Source organism: Rhinolophus ferrumequinum, chromosome X, assembly GCF_004115265.2.
Source record: "Rhinolophus ferrumequinum isolate MPI-CBG mRhiFer1 chromosome X, mRhiFer1_v1.p, whole genome shotgun sequence".
In the NCBI taxonomy this organism is placed as follows: domain Eukaryota; kingdom Metazoa; phylum Chordata; class Mammalia; order Chiroptera; family Rhinolophidae; genus Rhinolophus; species Rhinolophus ferrumequinum.
Window position 1 is genome coordinate 49,468,987 of NC_046284.1, and position 22,811 is coordinate 49,491,797.

General features: G+C 36.9%; 1 protein-coding gene across 1 annotated transcript in view; it reads right to left on the reverse strand.

The window, feature by feature from the left end:
* The window catches only part of IL1RAPL2 (interleukin 1 receptor accessory protein like 2), a 1,393,401-nt gene that overhangs the window by 659,005 nt on the left and 711,585 nt on the right, over positions 1-22,811 (reverse strand). Inside the window, exon 3 of the mRNA XM_033110155.1 lies at positions 15,402-15,588. Within this exon, the coding sequence (XP_032966046.1) occupies positions 15,402-15,588 (187 nt within the window). The remainder of the gene's footprint in view (positions 1-15,401; positions 15,589-22,811) is intronic.

A 22,811-nucleotide genomic window follows, 5' to 3' on the forward strand; every position in this document is an offset into this window, starting at 1 on the left:
AGAAGTATTTCCCAAATAAAAGAACAGGAGAAAACTAGAGAAAAACAACTAAATGAAATAGAGCCGAGCAACCTACCGGAAACAGAGTTCAAAACACTGGTTATAAGGATGCCCAAGGAACTTAGGGAGAATGTCAACAAAGAGATAACCAGCATAGAAAAGACATAGAAACCATAAAAAACAACCTGTCAGAAGTGAACAATACAATAACTGAAATGAAGAAAGCACTAGAAGGAATCACCAGCAGTCTAGATGAAGCAGAAGACCAAATCAGCAATTTGGAAGTCAAGGTAGCAGAAAACACCCAATCCCAGAGCATCAAAAAGAAACAACAATAACCCCCGCAAAAAAAAAAAAAAAAGAAGAGGAAAGTTTCAGAGACCTCTGGGACAACTTGAAGCATAACAACATCCACATCATAGAGATACCAGAAGGAGAAGAGAGAAAGGAGAGAAAGTAAAGAATTGAGAATGTATTTGAAGAAACAATGACTGAAAACTTTCCTAACCAGGAAAAGGAGACAGAGAGACAAGCCCAGCAAGCATAGAGAGTCCCAAACAAGATGAACACAGAGGCCCACACCAAGACACATAACTAAAATCGCAAAGGTTCAAGACAAAGAGCGAACCCTAAAGCAGCAAGAGAAAAGCAACTAGTCATTACATGATTGTTGGCTGATTTCTCAACAGAAACTATGCAGGCCAGAAGGGTTTGGCACAAAACATTCAAAGTGATGAAAATCAAGGACCTACAACCATGAGTACTCTACCCAACAAGGCTATCATTTAAAACTGAAGGACAATGATGGATGAATGAATAAACAAAATGTGGTATATACATACAATGGAATACTTTTCAGCCTTACAAAGGAAGGAAATTTGAACACTTGCTATAACATGAATAAACCTTAAAGAGAGATAAACCAGTGGGAAAAAAAGAAAAAAAGGAAAAACCTGAAGAACAGATAAAGAACTTCCCCGACAAGAAAAAGCTAAAGGAGTTCATCACCACCAAACCTGTATTACAAGGAATGTTTAAGATGGAAAAAAAACTTTTTTAAGATGGAAAAAAAAGATTAAAAATATGAATAATAAAATGCCAATAATACATAACTATCAACAATTACTTTTAATGCAAATGGAATAAATGTTCCAATAGAAAGAGACAGAGTGGCTGAATGGATAAGAAAACAAAACCCTTACATATGCTTCCTACGAGAGACCCACTTCAGTTCGAAAGACACACACAGACTGAAAGTAAAGGGATGGAAAAATATATTTCATAAATATGGAAACAACAAACAAACAAAAAAAGCTGGATAGCCATACTTATACCAGACAAAATCGACTTTAAAACAAAGGCTACAAAAAGACAAAGAAGGACCCAGTAGTCCCACTTCTGGGTATTTATCCAAAGAAACCCAAAAAGCTACTTCGAGGGGATGTGTGTATCCATGTATATGTTCATTGCAGCACTGTTTGCAATGGTCAAGATGTAGAGGCAGCCTGGGTGTCCACTGATGAATAAATGGATAAAAAGGAAGTGGTACATATATACAATGGAATATTGCTTGGTCATGTAAGGGAATAAGGTTCTTGCCATCTGTAACAGCATGAATGGATGTGGAGGGTATTGTGCTAGTGGAGTATGTCAGACAAAGAAAAACAAAAATATTGTGATTTTGCTTACATGCGGAGTCTAAAGAATAAAGTAAACAAACAAACAAAACAAAAACAAATTCATAGATACAGAGAACATTTTGATGGTTACCAGATGGCAGGGGATTTGAGGGTGTGATTTAAACAGGGGAAAGCATTAAGAAGTACAAATTGGTAGTTACAAAATAGTCATGGGGATGTAAAGCATAGGGAATATAGTCAATAATATGGTAATAACTATGCATAGTGCCAGGTGGGTGTTAGACTAGTCAGGGGTATCACTTCTTAAATTTATAAATGTCTAACAACTATGCTGTGCAACTGAAATTAATGTAAAATAATTTTGAATATCAAAAACTAAAATAAATAAATACCCTCAATCTTAAATTCCCAATTAGAGGCTAAGATGCTTTGGACAACTAGCTTCACGTATAACGTCTCCGTTTCTATAATAGCAGCAAATGTGAAGTAAGGACTTCAGTCATTAGATTTTTATAACATGCCTGGAATATATGGCAGACATTAATATGTGTATTTATATGTGGGTAAATAGAGGCCCACTGACATCTAATTACTTATCCATATCAATGGTGGAATAGCGACCAGAATCCAGATCCCCAGACTCAAAGACCAGTGATTCTTACATATATCAAATACCCATTCCACACACATTAACCCATATTCTTTATAATTTACAAATAGTAAAGAATACTTTTCCCACTTCTAATGCTATATCTAAGGGGGAGAAAGGGATACATGTGTCTTTCTGAAATCTTGTATCACTGACAGATTTTAGGGCACACTAAACTGAAGCCTTCATGGGTTTCACAGCTCATTTCTTCTGGAAAAAAATTATAATTGAAAATTCTAGTCATAAGATTAAAAAATTGTGGATGGAGTGCAATTTTATGTTTACAAAAGAAGGGACATATTATTATCATTAAATTTCCAAAGGGATTCAAAATCCGCAAGCATTTGGCCAAACAATTTTATTTTAGAAAAAAAGCATTGGTCATTTTGGTTGTGGTATGATGAGATCTACAATGATCATATTTCCCCATTTAAGAAAACTGTCAGAATTTATAGCAAGCTAAATCAATGTAAAATCCTTAACTTTGGAAGCTTACCTCATGAAATGAGTGACAGCATTTAGAATGGTCATTCCTAAACTACTATTTTACTACATGAAATTAACTCCTTATAATCCAACTGAAATTTTTCTTAAACATTGCCTGAGTCAGAGATCTAATTATTTTTTCCAAGTGGATAGGCAATTATGTGTACATCATATTTAATAAGCCATTACACACCCCCTGCACACCCATTAAAACGAAATGTTATCATATAGTAAGTTCTGATACACATTTATTTTTTATCTGCTTCTGGATTCTCTATTCTATTCAGCTGATCTATTTATCTTTTTCTTAACTTACTTTTTTAGTAATTCCTTATAAATGCTTTATTTAGCAAGCATATTTGCAAATTTCAATTTGTATAAAATAATTTTACGAAATAAAATATTGATTTGTACATATGACACTTCACAATTAAAAATTAAGACATCACCATGTTTATAATATTACAATAAATTATAACTGTTTCCTTTCTAAAATATAATAAGAAAGGTAAATATGATATAGTGTAAACTTACTATTTTAATTGCTGCTGTTTTATAGTAATTTTAGTGTTAGGTAGAATAAATCACCTCTCATAAATGTTTTTTTCCCAATATTTTCTTGGCAATTCTGATACATTCATTCATCCATATGAACTTTATAATGTTTATCACGTTGCCTAATTCCAAAAAAAATATGGTATTTTTGCAAATTGGATTAATTATTTACATAAAATTGGGAAGACATGATTTTTTCTATGAGATCTTCCCATGCAGAAATACATTCTGTCTCTCCATTAATTTAGACTATATTTTATGCCCTTCAAAGAAATAATCGTTTTATATAGGTCCCCTTCCATCTTTGTTAAATGTATTCCAAAGTGTTTTATACTTGTCATTGTTGTGAATGGAATAATTTCATTTTTCCCTTTTACATGTCCAACTGATTATTGCTAGCAAAAACCAAAGCTATTGAATATTTTGTATATTTTTATTAAGCTACCTTACCAAATTATATCATTAGTTCTATTTTTTGTTGTTGAGCCTCTTGGGACTTCTTGGTATACAATTATATAATCTGAAAAATAAGATTATTTTGTCTCTTCCAATATTTATACTGTCGGGATGGTTTTTTCCCCGGCAAACCCCCGCTAAGAGCTCCATCCCCTTATCGGAGCTATCTGGCTCCATCCTTTTATTGGAGCTATCTCACTCCATCCCCTTATCCCTTATCGGAGCTGTCTCCTGCAGGCATTAAGGTTAGAGACCTCCCGATCAAAACAAATGTTGAAGAAACACAGCTGCTAGGGACGGACATCCCCGCACCCTGGCCAGATTTAACTAATCCCTAGCGTGGCGATAGCAATAGCGGGAATCTCCCCCAAACCAGGAGGCCTAACTCTATAAAAGAAAGCCCCCGACCCCAGGAAGTGCTCAGTCTTTGGAATAATTCCGCTGAGCCCGCCAGCGTAATAAAGCTGTGTTCTCCCTGATCTCTGCGTGCCGCTTGAGTCTCTCGGTCCTCGCTGCTTTTCCGCAACAATACAGCGCATTTCTTTAATTTTCTTAGTGTAACAGCTAGAACCTCTAAGACAATGTTGAATAATAGTAGTGACAGAGAGCATTCCTATCTTTTATGTCATGGATCTAAAGCTGTATGTACGTTTACAGGATTTTTTTTTTTTGCAAAACTATGATTATAAAAATATTAGAAAAACTTGAATATCTATCAGAAGAATAGTTGAATAAAACAAGGTTATTTCTATCCAATGAACTATGATACAACTATTAAAAATGAATTAGATCTGTATTATCAACATGGAATGATGTTCATGATACATTTGTGTGTGATGAAGAAAGCTGAAGAGTGATATGTGCAGTATGTACACATTTGTATAAAAATGAGAGGTGGGGAGATGTATGTGTGTATGTATTGTGGAACCTGAGAAAAAAGATGCCTACCAAGAAGGACTCCTGGTGGCTCATGGGGCTCATATTTTTAAAAACAGCCTAGCAGCCATTTCTAAACAGGAGCCACTCATGCAAACTGCACTTCAGGAAGAAGTCTCCACTGAAATGCCTGCCTGGCATCTGAGCCAGCTCTTAAGTTCCTGGAATGATTTTTCAACTAATAGGACTACGGCTTTCCCCGATCAATCGCAGCTGCACAGCTATACCCCCCATCAACATCTTCACTAACCAATCAGAGCAACTCCATTCTGACCAATCAGGACAGCCCTTTTTGGACAAATCAAATGAGGAGTCCTCATTTGCAGAGGACAGACCAATCAGGGCCCAGGGGCAGGGACTTCTCTCTATATAAGTCAGATCCCTCTGGTTCAGAGAGGCACTTTCCCTTTACACCAACTACTGAATACTTCGCAGCTGAAAAACTGAAGATGTCTTGGCAGAGCAGAGCAGAGTTGTCTAGCAAGAGAAGGGCCTCGTCCCAGGGCCACCTCACAGCTGTGCTATTCCACAGCCATACTTTCTCATAATTGAGCTGTAACACTACTGAGCTGTTCTCACAGCCGTGCTATAGCACAGTTGAGCTGCATAGCTATATCCCCCATCACTGAATAAAGTTTCCTTCTTCACCACATCCCAAACTCAGGATTACTGTTGGTGTTCAATTGGCACCAATGACCATCAGTTGACAGTATAATGTCTGACAATTAAGTTCAAGAACCCATCCTTAAAAAAGTGCTACATACCTCATTGCTGAACATCACTACGGTCACCTTCGAAGTACTCCCCTTGGGAAGCTATGAACTGATGCCAGCGCCTAGTCCACCCTTGAAAGCAATTTTTGAACTTTTTTCTTGAATGGCCATTAGAACTGTCTTATTACCCTTGATGTCCTGAATGTCATCAAAATGTCTTCCTTTCAATATTTCCTTTATCTTTGGGTAAATAAAGAAATTATTGGGGGTCAGATCAGGTGAGTAGGGAGGGTGTTCCAATAGAGTTATTTGTTTACTAGGTAAAAACACCCTCACAGACAGTGCCATGTGACCTGGAACATTGTCGTGATGCAAGAGCTCCTTCAGGACCTTTTTTTTTTTTTTAACTAGTTTCAGGTGTGCGAAATAACGTAATGGTTACATATTTATACCCCTCACAAGTGATAACCCCCACCCCCAATCTACTATTCCTCTAACATCGTATATCACTCTTACAATTCCACTGACTCTCTTCCTTATGCTGTACTCCACATCCTGTGATGATATATATATACATATACACATATATATATATATATATATATGTGTGTGTATATATATATACACACATATATATACATATATGTGTGTATATATATATATATATATATATATATATATATATATATATATAAAATTATGGGTGACATTCATTATTGTTCAGCTTCAGCTTCAGGTGTACAGCACAGTGATCAGGCATCTACATTATTCCTGAGGTGGTCTCCCTAATGAGATAAGTGTCCATCAGATACCCTACAAAATCTTTACAACATTATTGATTATATTCCCCCAATTGTCTTTTGTATCCCCGTGGCAATCTTGTGGCTATTGATTGTGCTTTCTAATCCCCTCACCTTCTCCCTCATGCCCACCACCCCTCCCATCTAGCAACGCTTAATTTTTTCTCTATATCTCTGAGACTGTTTCTGATTAGTTTTTTCATTTATTCTATTCTTTAGATCATATGGTATTTGTCTTTCTCCGTCTGACTTATTTCATTTAGCATAATGTTCTCTAGGTCCATCCATATCGTTGCAAATGGTAAGATTTCATTCTTTTTTATGGCCGAGTAATACTCCATTGTATAAATGTACCATAGTTTCTTAATCCAGTCATCAACCAATGGGCATTTCAGTTGTTTCCACGTCCTGGCTATTGTTTATAGTGCTGCAATAAACATAGGGGTGAATAAATTTTTTCGAATTAGTGTTTTGGACATTTTTGGATACCGAAGAGTGGAATTGCTGGGTCATAAGGTAGTTCCATTTCCATTTTTTTGAGGTACCTCCGTACTGATTTCCATAGTGGCTGCACCAATCTTCAATCCCACCAGCAGTGCATGAGGGTTCCCTTTTCTCCACATCCTCATCAGCACTTGTTGTTTGTTGATTTATTGATTACAGACATTCTGATTGGAGTGAGGTGGTATCTCATTGTGGTTTTTACTTGCATTTCTCTAATGATTAGTGAGGTTGAGCATTTTTTCATATGTCTGTTAGCCATCTGTATGTCCTCTTTAGAAAAATGTCTCTTCATGTCCTCTGCCCATTGTTTAATCAGGTTGCTTGTGTTTCTGGTGTTGTGAATGACTTTTTAAATAAATTTTGGATATTAACCCCTCATCAGATGTATCATTTACAAATATCATCTCCCATTCAGTAGGATGCCTTTTTTGTTTTATTTATGGTTTCTTTTGCTGTGAAAAAACTTTTTAGTTTGATGTAATCCCATATGTTTATTTTTTCTCTTACTTCTCTTGCCCGAGGTGATATATCAGTAAAAATGTTACTCTGGGTAATATCTGTAAACTTTCTTCCTATATTTTCTTCTAGGAGTTTTATAGTTTCAGATCTTACATTTAAGTCTTTAACCCATTTTGAATTTATTCTTGCATGTGGTGAAAGGAGGTGGTCCAGTTTCATTTTTTACATGTGTCTGTCCAGGTTTCCCAGCACCACTTATTGAATAGTTTGTCTTTACTCCAATGTAAATTCTTGCTTTCATTGTCATAGATTAAATGACCATATAGACATGGAATTATTCCTGGGCTCTGTATTCTGTTCCATTGATCCATGTGTCTGTTTTTATGCCATTACTATGCTGTTTTGATTACTGTAGCCTTGTAGTATGATTTGATGTCAGGTATCATGATACCTCCCACTTTGTTCTTATTTCTCAAGATTGTCATGGCTATTCTGGGTCTTTTATGGTTCCATATAAATTTTAGGATTATATGTTCTATTTCTGTGAAAAATGTCTTTGGTAGTTTGATAGGAATTGCATTGAATTTGTATATTGCGTTAGGCAGTATGGACATTTTAACAATATTAATTATTCCTATCCATGAGCATGGTATGTGTTTCCAACTATTTGTATCTTCTTTAATTTCTCTTCAATGTCTTATAATTTTCTGAGTACAGGTTTTTTACTTCTTTGGTTAAATTTATTCCTAAGTATTTTATAGTCTTTGAGGCAATTGTAAATGGCAGTTTTCTTAATTTCTCCTTCTGATTGTTTATTATTGGTGTATACAAATGCAACTGTTTTCTGAATATTAATTTTTGTATCCTGTTACTTTACTAAATTCATTTATCAGTTCGCATAGATTTTTGGTGGAGTCTTTGGGGTTTTCTATACATGGTATCATGTCATCTGCATATAATGACAATTTTACTTCCTCCTTACTAATTTGGATGCCTTCTATTTCTTTTTCTTGCCTGTTTGCTGTGGCTAGAACTTCCAGAACTATGTTGAATAAAAATGGAGAAAGTGGGCAACTTGCCTTGTTCCTCATCTTAAGGGGAATGGTATTAGCTTTTCCCCATTGAGTATGATGGTAGCTGTGGGTTTATCAGATATGGTTTTTCTTATGTTGAGATACGATCCTTCTATTTCTGCTTTGCTAAGAGTTTTTAACATTGGGACCATTTTTTCCCCTTTTTTTTTTAAGTTTATTGGGGTGACAGTTGTTAGTAAAGTTACATAGATTTCTGTCGTACAATAATGTAATACATCATCTCTATAACACATTGTGTGGTTACCACCCAGAGTCAGTACTCTTTCCATCACCATATATTTGATCACCTTTACCCTCATCAAACACCCCCCTCCCCACTTACCCTACGGTAACCACTAAACTATTGTCTGTTTTTATGAGTTTTCGTTTCTTCATTTGTTTGTCTTGTTCTTTTGTTGTTCTCAGTTTTGTATACCACATATCCATGAAATCATATGGTTCTCTACTTTTTCTGTCTGACTTATTTTGCTTAGCACAATAATCTCAAGATCCATCCATGTTGTTGCAAATGGTACTATTTTATCTTTTCTTATGGCAGAGTAGTATTCCATTGTGTATACATACCACATCTTCTTTATCTAATCATCTATAGAAGGACACTGGCTGTTTCCATGTCTTGGCCACTGTAAATAAAGCTGCAATGAACATTGGAGCATATATACCTTTACAGATAAATGTTTTCAGATATCTTGGGTAGATACCAAGGAGAGGGATTGCTGGGTCATATGGTAATTCTATTCTTAATGTTTTTAGGAACCTCCACATTGCCTTCCATAGCTATTGCACCAATCTGTATTCCCACCAACAGTGTATGAGGGTTTCATCAGGACCATTTTTTGCACACACCTTTCTCATGCCAAGATTTTCAGTGGAGATTTTCCTAACTGTTTCTCCATTGATGTTTACTTGGTCTGCTATGCTTCTCACAGACGACGATTTTGACGCACAATTCGATTAACTTTTGCTATGTTTTCATCACTTCTGCTTGTTTCTGGTTGCCCTGACCTCTCTTCATCAGTGACACATTCACTCTCCTCAGAAAAATGTTTAATTCATTTGTACACTGCTGTTTTCTTCATGGCATTATACCCATAAACTTGGACTAACATGTCCCTGATTTCACTTCCACTCTTGCCAAGTTTAACAAATTTAACAAACGTTCATTGCTCTAATTCAAACTCAGACAGTCTTGCAATGGCACACAAAAATATGCAACAACAATAATGAACACAAACCACTCAGCAAGATACTGCCAGATGTCGACACGAACACAGCTGTGAGACACTGATATAACAGGGTTATGAAACCTTACTGAGCTGTTTGTACAATGCTGACAACGTAAGTGCAAGGTGGCAAGTTTGTGAATTTAATTGTCACACCTTGTATATATGTATACGTAAAAATAATATAGAGAGAATGCATTGACATAGAGGAAAGTGTGGCATGATATAACAAACAGGTAACATTAGTTACCTTAGATGGTTATAATGGAGTAGAAGAGCAGGGCACAACTGACTTTATACACGTTTACATTGATTTGTGAAAATGATCACATTTTGAAAAAGATATATAGATACACATTTAGATAGATATTCACTTATTTTGGCTGGTGTCCAACTTTTTGTAAAATTAAGTAAATGTCAAAAGACAAGGATAATTGGGTTTCATTAGACTTAAAACAAATCACTTAACATCTTTGGGCTTTGGTTTCCTCATATATAAGAGAAATGAGTTGGGCTCGATGCACTCTAGGGTCCCTATGGCAGTGAAATTCCTTCTACTTAGTTCCAGTTTGATAGTGAGGAAAATCTCTCTTTCTAGTTCATTTGAGTTGCTTTGGACACTTAGAGTTATTAATGAGTCCTTTTAGGAACTCTTTCTGAAACAACAAGTTTGAAAGAGCATTCTATTTACATCAATAATTTCAGTTCATTAAGTGCATAAAATGCATTTAGCAGAGTGGAGTGCAGTTATAAGAATAATATGTACTAGAAGTCAAGAGTTCAGGACTTGAACCTCTAATTGGCCATGTGTTAGCAAAGTGACCCTCTGTAAACTATTTAAGATTCCTGACCTATGAAAACATGATGATGACAGCCACCAATAAGTAGCCTAACCTCCTGTTGTTACTGATGAAGTTCAAATAGAGGAGCTACAGCATTCTTCCACAAAACCCTTGCATTTGGAGAACAACCAGGATTGGCTTACTCAGCCAGCTTTAAATAACTACAGAGGGTGACGAAAAAATGTATACACATTTTAAGAAAGAAAAAATCAGTATTAAAATTATGCTGATGGTAACCACTTTGAGCACCACTTGTAATTGCAGAAGTCAAACGTGACTTGTATTCTTTTGTTACCAGTATATATTCAGTATTACAATTTTAACACAGTTCTTTTTTCCTTCCTTAAAATGTGGATACATTTTTTGGCATCCTCTGTATATGTTACATTTTATGGAAAAGTAGACCAGAGCTTCCACGCCAGTGTGCCACAGCACTCTGGGGTGTTAGGGAATAGTTACTAGTGAATAGTCACAGTGATCTGCGCCTCAGCCTTAAATCAGTCACATGGGATCTGGAGCAGCCTGAGTCCTCAGGGAAGTTCATCCAGTCACCTCACTGTGGCATATTATCATTTTCTAGTTGTGCTATAACATGAAAAGATTTGTGAAACATTGCTGTTGGCTATTATATACTGTGGAAATATTAATTGATCTTATTTAATTTTGAAAATTTCCTTTGCAAAGACATTTGCGTCTGTCTATGGTTAAAAACAGAATTATTATTATCTCTACTGCCCTTTACTCCATACAAATGCTGTTGATTTCAAGTAAGAGCTGTTCTTTAGATGTTTAAATTGACATAGCTCCTTCCTGGAGTGTTGAGGAGAAGCTGTTTACTTACCTACCCCCGCCCCCCACCTTGAGAACAGGGAAATGTGTTTATTTTGGTCACTTCACTATCCCCAGTTCCTAGCATGGTGCCCACCACATAGTAGGTACCCAATAAATATGTTGAAAGAATGAAGAGTTTTACAAATAAATGAATGAATTTGCACTGAACCACCCGTATGGTATGGCCCCAATCCATACCATTTATAACCAATGGCAAACATCTGAAATTGAGATTCTTGTGTCAACAAAAAGGAAGATTCAAACTGGTAGCCTTGACTTCATTAACATCAGGCTTTTAGTAACCAAGGTAACTAATCACATAGATGAGTGTTTCACCCCAAGGAATGTATTTGTATTTTCATTGTTGATATCCTATTAAAGTTAGAGGATTCTTTTGTTTAGAAATAGGGTAAAAGGACTCTACAGTCCTGTGACAACAGTGTTCTCAGTGAATAATGAGGTTGTTCTAGTGTCCTTAGTTCAATAAAGGAAAGAATCTTCAGCTCTCATTTCAAAAGCTTCTAAAATCACTAACATTATTATATGTTCTGTTCTAATGTCTAAGCCTCATTTATACAGTGTCAGGAGGAAGTGCTAAAAGTGTAGCCTCTCTCCTCACTTCCTTTTGCCAACTGATAGAGTTCAAATAAAGGAGATACAGGCCCCATACACATATCTCGTATTTTCCCAGGAAACCAGGATAATCTTAATGATCTTTCTGAACATGCTCCAGTGCTGCCTGATTTGCTTCTACCTTGCTATCCAGCTGTGATTACATGCAGGCATGAAAAGATAGTCCTGACAGACCTACCATAGCATATGTCAGACAATCTAGGAAACCATAACAGAACAGAATATGAGAGGGATACAAAATAATTAGAGAGTAAGCAAAAAGCAGAAATGGATAGAAAAGAAACCAGTTTCGATAGTATTACCTGTATCTGAAAAGATGACTGGGATAAGGATCATGCAACACACATGCTTTTCACTATGAAAACTCTATATAATACACTGTGATATTATAAAACCCTGTGATAATACATGGTACATTTCCAACTTTGGATGTGTACCAGAATGAACTGTGAACAAGTTTGTCCTTTTCTTTACATTGTTGCAGCCAGAGCAAAATCACTTCATGCTCACCCTTGTACGGTATGCACAACTCCAAAGCAAGCAGGGTAGGTTACTGAAATATTGACTAAAAAAGAGAAACATTTCCCCAATACATAAATACTTTTTTTTTTCAAAGATTTATTTGAAATCTTGTGTGAGAAGCAGGGTTAACAATGTATCTGGGAGCTTCAGGGACTCTTTAAATTTGGGTTCTGGTTTTTCGTCCTGATTCATTGGTATAGTGTAATGGCTAAGAGGATGGGCCCAGTAGCCAAACTGAAAGTCACAAATTACTGTATGACTTTTTTTAAGTCACTTAATTTCTCTGAGTCTCCAGTCACCTCTTCTATAAAATGGAGATAATAATAATACGTACCTCATATGGTACTTCTAGAGATTGAGTTAATCCAACTAAAGCACTTAAAACAGAGCCTGTTTTAAGGTCTGACAATTAAGACCCCATCCTAGAAAAACTGCTACATACCTCATTGCTGAATATCACTATTGTCACCTTCAAAGTATTCCCCTTGGGAAGCTATGCACCAACACCAGTGCCTAGTTGACCCTTCAGAGCAACGTTGGAACTCTTTTTCTGGAATGGCTATCAGAGCTTTCGTCTTATTACCCTTGATGTCCTGAATGTCATCAAAATGTCTTCCTTTCAATATTTCCTTTATCTTTGGGTAACGAAAGAAGTCATTGGAGCCAGATCATGTCAGTACGGAGGGTGTTCCAATACAGTTATTTGTTTACTGGCTAAAAACTCCCTCACAGACCGTGCCATGGGAGCTGGTGCATTGTCGTGATGCAAGAGCCATGAATTTGGGGCAAAATATTCAGGTCGTCTAACTTTTCCATGCAGCCTTTTCAGCACTTCCAAATGGTAAACTGGGTTAGCTCTTTGTCCAGTTGGTAGAAATTCATAATGAATAATCCCTCTGATATCAAAAATGGTTAGCAACAATGTAGCAACGAGTTTGCAAACTTAATTTTCAGACCTCATATAGTAAATACTCAATAAATGTCAGCTATTATCATGATTATTATTTATCAATTGTAAAATGTTGTAGAAATATTAAATGGTATTATCCAGGCATCACTACTGGTCAGTCTATTTCTAAGAAAGACTGATGGTCAGCATTGCCCAGTGAATAAATTGTTTTGGCATTCAATGACGATAGTGATGTCTATAGATGTGAAGGACGGGGAAGAAATAATTTGGCAGAAGGATAAGAAGATGAGATAATAGAATGAATATTGGAAGAAAAGGCTGGTGACCTGGATTTTAATTCTAGCTACTAAATTTTGAGCTTCTTAACCTCCCTTCTTCAACTATAAAATTGAAAGAAAACCGTCTTCCTCTGTCTTTTTGTGGGCTCCTCTGAACCAGGACTGCATCTTAGAAAACTGCCTATGATTAAGGCTGGGTTTAGTCCCAGGCCTTTTTCAGGAGAGGGTAGTAAGAAAATGGACTCTGGAGTCACACTGCCTTAAATACAATACTCTTTGTTAGCTGAGTAACTTTGGAAAAGTTTCCACATACGTCTAGGCCTCGGTTTTTTTCTCTATTAAGTAAGGATAATAGTGCCCACCACACAGAGTTGCACGGAAACTTAAATGAAATAATGTAGTGACTAAGCTTAGCCCAGTGAATGGCACATAGCAAATGCTTAATAAATACTAAAAAGGCTGATGATGGTATGAAGAGTCCCACAAAAATATGAATATTCTGTATTTTTGCATAACAAACATCATGTTCCTTTTTATCTGTCAAAATATTATCTTCTTTAAGAAAAAAAGGGGGGAGGACAGTTCACATAGAGACTCGGAGTCTTGTTCAGGATATGCTCTTGGTGTCTACTGGTGAATTATCCAGGTGTGAAGATGGAGAGCTTTCCAAATGTAAAAACACATGGCAGCTGTAGGAATTAGGCTATAGGCTTCCCTGGGAACTGAGGTTCTGTCAGATTCTATAGAAAAAACTTGTTCTACCTTTTATGTGTATTTGGTTTCAACAATGTGGACAGCACCTGTGCAGAAAACCTCCTTGGTCATCTCTGGCCAACACATTTAAAACTCTATTACGTGTCAAACACTGTGGCTCAGAGCTGGCAGAGGCTACTCAGCCTTGTCATACGACCACAGGACCCCAGGCTAGCAGCTAGAACATCATAGATGGAAGGTTGTATGGTTATTTCTCTGTTTTCTCCCCTAGACCTATTCTGTGTCTTAATCTATGCCCAGGAAAGTTGAAGACTATTGATTCTATCTCCTTGTTTCTCCCTCTGACTTCTGTTTGAGTTCACTTGGGAGAGAGGGGGCAGTACTAGAGGGAAAATGGAAGGCAAGAGTTAAGAGGGGGCAGGGTGTTTATCCTTCCTATCCCCATATGAACTGCCACAGTTCATGTGTTCCACTAAGACAACAGCTCTTGACAGGTCTGCACCACTCTTGCCAGGTTCCAGTGACACTGCTCCTCCCCCTTGTCACTGCAGGCCCAGAAGTGGTAGTGATTTATAGCTTCCTTCTTTGTTGGTTCCCTGAACCCTAACCCCACCTCTGTAAATAGTTCCTTCAACTCTCTTCTGTTCACCCTTTGAGTGTGGTGTATTTCTAGCTAAACACGTCATTTCTGGTGTTGACACATCCTGCACTGGGCCCATTTCTCTCCTCTGCATTGACTGCAGTGGCCCTTGCAGTATATACCACAACAGTTGTTATTCTTTGTAAGTAGTATTACTTGTAATGCTGAGCCTTTGCTCCTCACAGTAAATATTTCTATGTTCTTAAAATACTTTCTTAAATCTTCACTGTTCTTCCCATTTGCTGTCATGAGTTGAGGTGAAGGGAGATTTTACTCATTTTGAGCAGGTGGAGAAGGTGGGATTCCTTCTGACACCTGCTGATGGAAGTGCATGAAAAACAGTGATATAAAGGAGTCATAGCTCTGAATTATGTAGCTATGAATCTGGTGATTCTTATCAGTGAAATATCTAATACCAAAAACTAGAAATAAAACCTCTCTCTTTTCCTACCCCCAAAACAGCTATTGACTTAAGGTAAAAAAAGAAAAAATGCACTTAACACCATGCTGAGTTACCTTGTACCACACAACATCAGGCTCCTGATCGGACTTTTTAAAGTCATCCATGTCTGGGCAGGAGATCTCTTTTCTTTTAGTGACTTCAGATTTTTCTAAATAGCGGATCCTGCTATTGTAGCACAGGCCTGATTCATTCTCTGCAACAGTCAAGGACATTGACACCTTCATGCAATATGTTGAGTTTCTGTAGAAACAGAAAAATAGCAAAATGACTTTATTTGGGTGTTTAGAATTTGTTTGTACTCTATATATTTCAAGAGTATTGACTTTTCCATTTAGGACCTTGCCTAGAAATCAGAAACAACATCAAAACACAGAACAGTTTTCTACTTCAACTGACAGAATATATGAGACAAAAATGCTAATGTGGACATCTTTGATCACGAGGTAGCTACATAGAGCAGTTGTACCTATCTTCTGAACTGTAAGATGCTCAGACTTTTTTCCCAGTGATAAATATTTGTGTATTAAAAATCTGATAGTGAAGACTTGTTAGAAGGTCTACAACTAGAGATATAGTCATTTGCTCTCTGCCCCTATGGCCAGTCAATTACTAGGATTTCCAAAGATTGTTTAATTTTGCCATTGGTTTCTAAGCCAACATTTCATTTTATAAGATATACACGAAAAACCAGATCAACATACAAAATATATCTGTTGCTTACACAGCTTTTTAATGTATTTGCCGAGATAGGTCAGGGATCAATTTCTGGATTCCTACAAAGAGCAAATCCTAGTAGAGAGTGGTCACTCTGTATTAATTCACCAATACTAGCATTATAAAGAGTTTCAAAATTGAATTTTATCACAAGGCCACTTTACAAATTGGCCATTAATTGGCTAACTCATTTCATAAGGGTATTTATGGAATATAATACTGTCTTCACTTCCCTATGCATACCCCATGACCTTTCCCTACCCACTCTACCTGGACTCCAGAAGATAGCAACCACACAAAAGAAAAAAGGAAAGTGCAAGGGAGAGATCAGAAGCAACCTGGTCAGACTTAGAAGGTCAACTGTAAATCTCTTGGTAGGACATTTCAGAACCATATCTGTTCTAAACATCAACAGATAGATGCTGTTAAAAATGCAAAGTGCCAAGTGTTTTTCAAAACCAAGTGTTTTTATAGTCAAGTGATAACAATCCTGACAGAAGGGATTAGCATGCTAATCAATAATTTTAAGATCACCTCAAAGCACTGTTAGTATTCACGCTAACAACAGAAATTGAAATTTCACAATATGCTAGCTATCCTACAAAACACAGGAGTACAGATTCCCGGTACCCATTGGGTTTATAATCTAAGTTAATCAAAATGGCTGCTACTTGGATTTCTAGTACAGTTAATTACTGGCAAGTATTGCTGACTTTGCCCAGGCCTATGTCATCTGAAAAGGATGCTATCACAGTACTCCCATTCTGACATTCAGATGAAATCCCATTATACAATGTAAATTGTGAGCTATTGCCTTTCTTTCTTCCTCAAGGTAGGTTTCTAGAACCCAAAAGGCATAAGATATGCCTACTGGGGATGAAATGTCAGAACATTTCATTCTCTTGTTAGATGTTTGACAGCCTCTTTAAAAGCTATCAAACTAAATGCACCAGAATCAGAATGTTTTTGGTTTTTTGTTTGTTTGTTTGTTTGTTTGTTTGTTTGGTTTTGTTTTCTTTTACGTCTCAGCCAAGAAGGTGAAGTTTGGTTTGATCAATTTGGCTCTTCTTGAGTCTGTTTTCAATACTTCAGTGATAAACATTTTCATGTTTTCTTACTTCCTTTACAGCCCTCCATGATCTGGCCTATCATAATACTCTGCCTTTCACTCATTAGGGTGCAGTCACAACAGCATTTCCTCTGTTCCTTGAATCACTAAGCCTATTGAAGCAATGTACTTTTATATTTGCTCTTCTCTCTGCTCTTCTATCGTTTGTTTATTTGATAAGTGTAAGCCAAGAATTTGTTGTTCTTTTTCATCACTCTATCCCTGGGATCTAAATGAATAAATAGTTGGTACTCAAACTCAGTAAATGTTACTTGATTAAGTGAGTGGGCATCAAAAGGTATGTATTCAAGAGACATGTCCTTTTTGCTCCACTTTTGCCTCAGCCCCATATGGTACTAACCTCCCTCCCCATTCTACAGATTCAGGTATATAGCTTGTCAAATATCACATTCCCTGTTGAAATATAACTCAGAATAATTTTGCAGGTATTCTTGTACCACAACAGTAAGGATTAGTCACACTTTGTGTATCAGCATGCTAGCAAAGAAGAGAATATACTGGCTACATCTCAGAGACAGACAAGACTAGGGTAGATATGGGGGATTGAATTACAATAAATATTCAGTTTTTAAAATATATTGAACACAGAACAAACAGCATCACCTCTGCTGGGTATGCAGTATTCTGAACAGTTCTTAATGTTACAGAAGTTGGTCATATCTGCTCCATGGTGTTCATTCATATAGGTGAAAAAGACTTATTTGTGAAATATCTTTCCATTATTATATTATAACCCCAGTGAAAGAGAGCTGTTGACCAGCAGTCTCAACAATAGAAATAGATAGAATGTGCAGTGCCCTGAAAGACGTTTTACTATCCCAAATGTATTTAACCCTGGGGTGGGGTAGCCTAAATAAGGGATCGACATAATATAGTGGTTTCTTAACAAAGCACCATATTTGAACTAAGATCCCTTAGGTTCAACTCGCTCTGTGTACTTGGGCAAATTATGTAACATCTCTCAGTCGCAGTTTCCTCAGCTGAAAAATAGTAATAAGATGTCCTTTATGGTGGTTCCACTGGAGGTTGGGGGAAGGAGTTCCTTTTGTTACACAACCATGAGCAAAAATATGTTTACTGTTTTCAGTTGGAATGATTACAATACCTGACCTCTCCAGGCTGTTCTAACTATAAAAATAATGTGTATAAAACACATAATACAGCATCTAATACACAGTAGATATTTAATAAATTGTACTTTGAACTGTTATTCCTGCTAAGATTACTTGCTATGCATGTTTTTAACAAATAATAATTATAACTTATATGTGATATATAGTAATTATGAACAATAATTTGTATAATCAAAACAATACACTGTCAGCAATGAGTTACGATATGCCACAGAGTTAGGAGAGCTATTGATAGGAATGTGTCTGGAAGAAGTCAGTTGGGCAACAAGCCTAGTACCAGAGGGCCATGAAGGTCTGAAGGGATCAAAAATGTATACTGACCCAGGCACATAAAGAAGTGAATAAAGAGAAAGCAATTAAGGTAGGAAAAAACTTCCAGGTACTATGAGTACTAGCTGCTAGGCAAACGCCAGAACCTTGGAGGTCAACTTGTTAGCAAGAATTTCATTAAGCTTTCTGGGGGCTCTTAGATAAATGATTTATGTAATAAAGCCCAGTATTCTAGGCAAGGTTTCCAGACAAAAAAGACAAGAGATAATCCTATGTGTTTCCTCCCCAACCACTGCAAACTGTAAGCTACATAATCCATGGCATCAGCACCTTCATTAACATGGGATGAGAATGAGAGCAGGGAACCCATCCTGGGTGTGTCTGATGGATTGAAGGAGGAAAAAGGATAGGTTTCAGTCTTCTCCAACGTATACCCACAAACATGCTTAGGCCAGAGCTCTGCATGAATTCACTATTGCTCTGGTCTCCCACATGTGAAAGGCTGCTGACAAATTGCTTGCTAACTCATGAAAAAGCCCTAGTATGAAGTCCGTGATGATGATCGAGGTCTCTGGAAGTCAGAGACAAGGCCTGGTATGAGTCTTGCTGTCTCTGTCATTGACCTGGGGAAGGTGTGATCAAGGCTGCCTGTCTGAGATGCAGGTTGATTTTTCTTAGGAATGTATTCCAGCCCTGGCACAGTTCCCACTAACAATCTTGCATTATTTAGAATTTATTTTGAAAAATGCCTCCAGGACAGTTCTATTTTAAATGTTTTCTGCAACTGAGACCTAAAAATGTTACATGTCTTCCATTAGGTACATTACAGTTGTGTAAGTTGGAGGAAGATGACTGATGAGTGTGCAGAATGGGGATTGTACTTTTTTGTGTCTTCCCGTCACATCCTGAGGACAAGGCACACATTTAAGATTAATATGAGGAAAGAGCCTTTGCAGTGACATTGCAGTAATGCCTTATACATTTGCATGCATTTGTAATATTTCAAGTACTTCACCATCTCTTATTTTGCTTAATTCCTCTAATAATCCAGGAAAATGTGCAGGGTATCACCGACATTTTGCACAGGAGTAAAACATAGACACAGAGAGGACAAATAACTTAGTGAAGCTCATGTAGCTGATCAGTGGATGGGAACCAAGGTTTCGCCTATAAGACCCTGGGTAGTCTCAGAACCTGATGCTAAAATGGGTTAACAGTCAAATTAACTCTTGTTTATCCATATCAACTTGGAGAAGCTCATAGAAATAAATACCGATGTGTAAGAATAACATTTAAAGAATGATGTTGTTAACGTGCACAGCACAGAAGAATTTGCAAATTTATGAATAAACCACACTTCCCATTCCAAAAATTTAATGTACTTTAAGTCATAAATTATACTTTTTTTTTTTCCAGAAGTATTTCTAAAGGAAAATGATGACCAATCATAGGTTCCCTAAGGGGAAAAACAAGACCCAGGATTTAAAATATACATGAAAAATATATATGGCCCTTTCTAGTTTCCATTTATGAAACAAGCTTATACTATAAAAATCTAGTTTTATTTCAGAATTTGAGTTTATGTGAATTTGTTGTATCACTATAGCTAATCTATTGAAAAATCAATGAATTAGTGATCATTTTCCCATCTAAAAGCAGAAGTCCAGATAAAATGCCTCAGGATATAGTTGAAGCTTCTAAATGGTTGCTTTAATTGTCTAATCCTTACTTCCAAATACTTTCTTTGCAAATTCCAGAACCACCTAATGATCAGTAAACAAACAAATTTTGCTTTCTGACATTTTTGAAATGTGAATTGACTGCTATGCCTGACTATCAATTAATCAATCTACCATCCTTAGATGACATTGTACTCCTCAAAACATAAGAACTATGAACTGATATTATAGCAAAATCAGGGAATGGAAACAAATGACTAAACAAACAGGATCTCAGTTCCTTTAATGAATTCCATTTCTTGAGAATCATTACAAAAATAATAAAATTGTATTGAAAAATATGTTTGATCTTGTTGGAAAGGAGACTTTCAGGCAAGTGCAGAAATAAGTATATACACTACAAATATGCATTGTTAATGTTTTTAAAGACCAAGAAGAGAAAGAAAAAAGAGAGGACACAAATTAGTAACATCACAAATGAAAGAAGGGAGATTACTACAGATCGCAAAGATATTAAAAAGACAATAAAGAAAAACTATGAACAATTCTGCAGCCACAAATTTGATAACCTAGGTGAAATGCACCAATTCCTAGAAAGGTACAATCTGCCAAGACCCACACAAGAAGAAAGAGACAATATGGATAGACCTATAGCCATTAAAAAATTGAATCAATAATTTATAATGCTTCCAAAACAGAGAGCATCAGGGCCAGATGGATTCACTGGTAGATTCTATCAAATATTTAAGAAAGAAATTATATCAATTCTCTACAATGTCTTTCAGAAGACACATTGAGGGAATACTATGAGGCCAACATTTCCTTAATACCAAAAACAAAGATACAACCAAAAAGAAAAAAGAAAAAAAAAAAGAAAAAGAAAACAAACTGGAGACCAATATCTCTCATGAATATAGATATGAAATCCTCCCAAAATAGTAGCAAATCTAATACCATGGTGTATAAAAAGAATTATATATAGGTGACATCAGAAACATGGCAGCATGAGGGGGTACTTCTTGATATCTTCCCTTGAAATTACAACTAATTGAACAGCTATAATTCAACAAAGGATTCCCTATGCAATGCACAACCATGTCTGAGAGATCTGCACATTGAAACATCTGAAGGTGGGTGAATTGGTACAAACAGGGGAAGAGGGAAGGGAGAAGTGCAGAGATGGGGCCCACACGACACAGCCCAGAGCTCACCACAGTCCTGGGAGAGGAAAGAATTGAGACCGCAGGTGTACTTTCTGTGGCCCCAGCAATTCTGCCTTAGGGATCAGGACATAATACCATGTTTCCTCAAAAGAGAGACCTAGCCAGACAATCAGTTCTAGAGTGTCTTTTGGAGCAAAAATTAATATAAGACCCGGTCTTATTTTACTGTAATATAAGACCGGGTCTTATATAATATAATATAATGTAAGACTGGGCCTCATTAATTTTTGCTCCAAAAGACACATTAGAGTTGATTGTCCGGCTAGGTCTTATTTTCAGGGAAAAACAGTATAGCTAAACCCAGTGATTGGGGCAGAGACTGTGGGGCAAAGACTGAATACACAAGTGTGACAACTGTGGTCTAAGAGCCGTCAATGCCAGGAAGAAAACAAAGACACTGGAGCCTGGTAGCCTCCTCCCAAGCTCCCAGAGCTCGCCTCCCCCACACCCTCCCAGTGGTAACAATGTGCCCCAGAAAAAAAAATGGTAGAAGAGTCAGATTAAAGAGCAGAATATCTACATCTCTGAGAACTAGAGATACAGTACCTGAGCAGCAGGCATGCAGTGCAGATAATTCCAGGGACAACGGAGAAGCTATAGGGGTGAGACAGCTCTGGTCTAGCAGTGGACATTACTTAGAATAGAGCAAAGCCACAAACACACTAGCTGACTCTCCCATTCCACCATGCCCAAATCTTTCAAGGCTGATCACTGCAGCGGTCATCTGGGGATGCTGAGGAGCACAGCTCTACATGTGGCTGCAGGGGCATCACTGGGATTTCAGAGACTCAGAAACTTATTACCCACCACATCCTCTCATGAGGGTGGTACTCCAAAACTGAGGTGACCTGGTGAGAGAGGAGAAGCCCAACTCCCCAGGAAATCTACCACCACACAAGAAGCTGCAACAGCAGAAGAGAAATTAAAACACTCCAGCACTACGTACTGTAAATCAAAAGAAAGACCTCTTCATATCAACTTGCTGCAGAATTCACACCTGTAGATGCCCAGGAAGAGAAATAATCAATTAATTGCCATGAATAACCATGGTAACAAGGCAACTCAGGAAGAAAATGAAAACTCTCCAGAAAATAAACTTAAAGACACAGAAATGTGTGACTCAAATGACAGAAAATTCAAGATTGCAGTTCTAAAAAGCACAAGATGCAAGAAAACTCCAACAGGCAGTCTAATGAACTCAGAAATAAAATCAACAAACAAAATGAACATTTTATCAAAGAGACTGGAATTTTAAAAAAGAACAAAGTAAAAGTTCTGAAGCTGAAGAACTCAATAAAAGAGATGCAGAATGAAA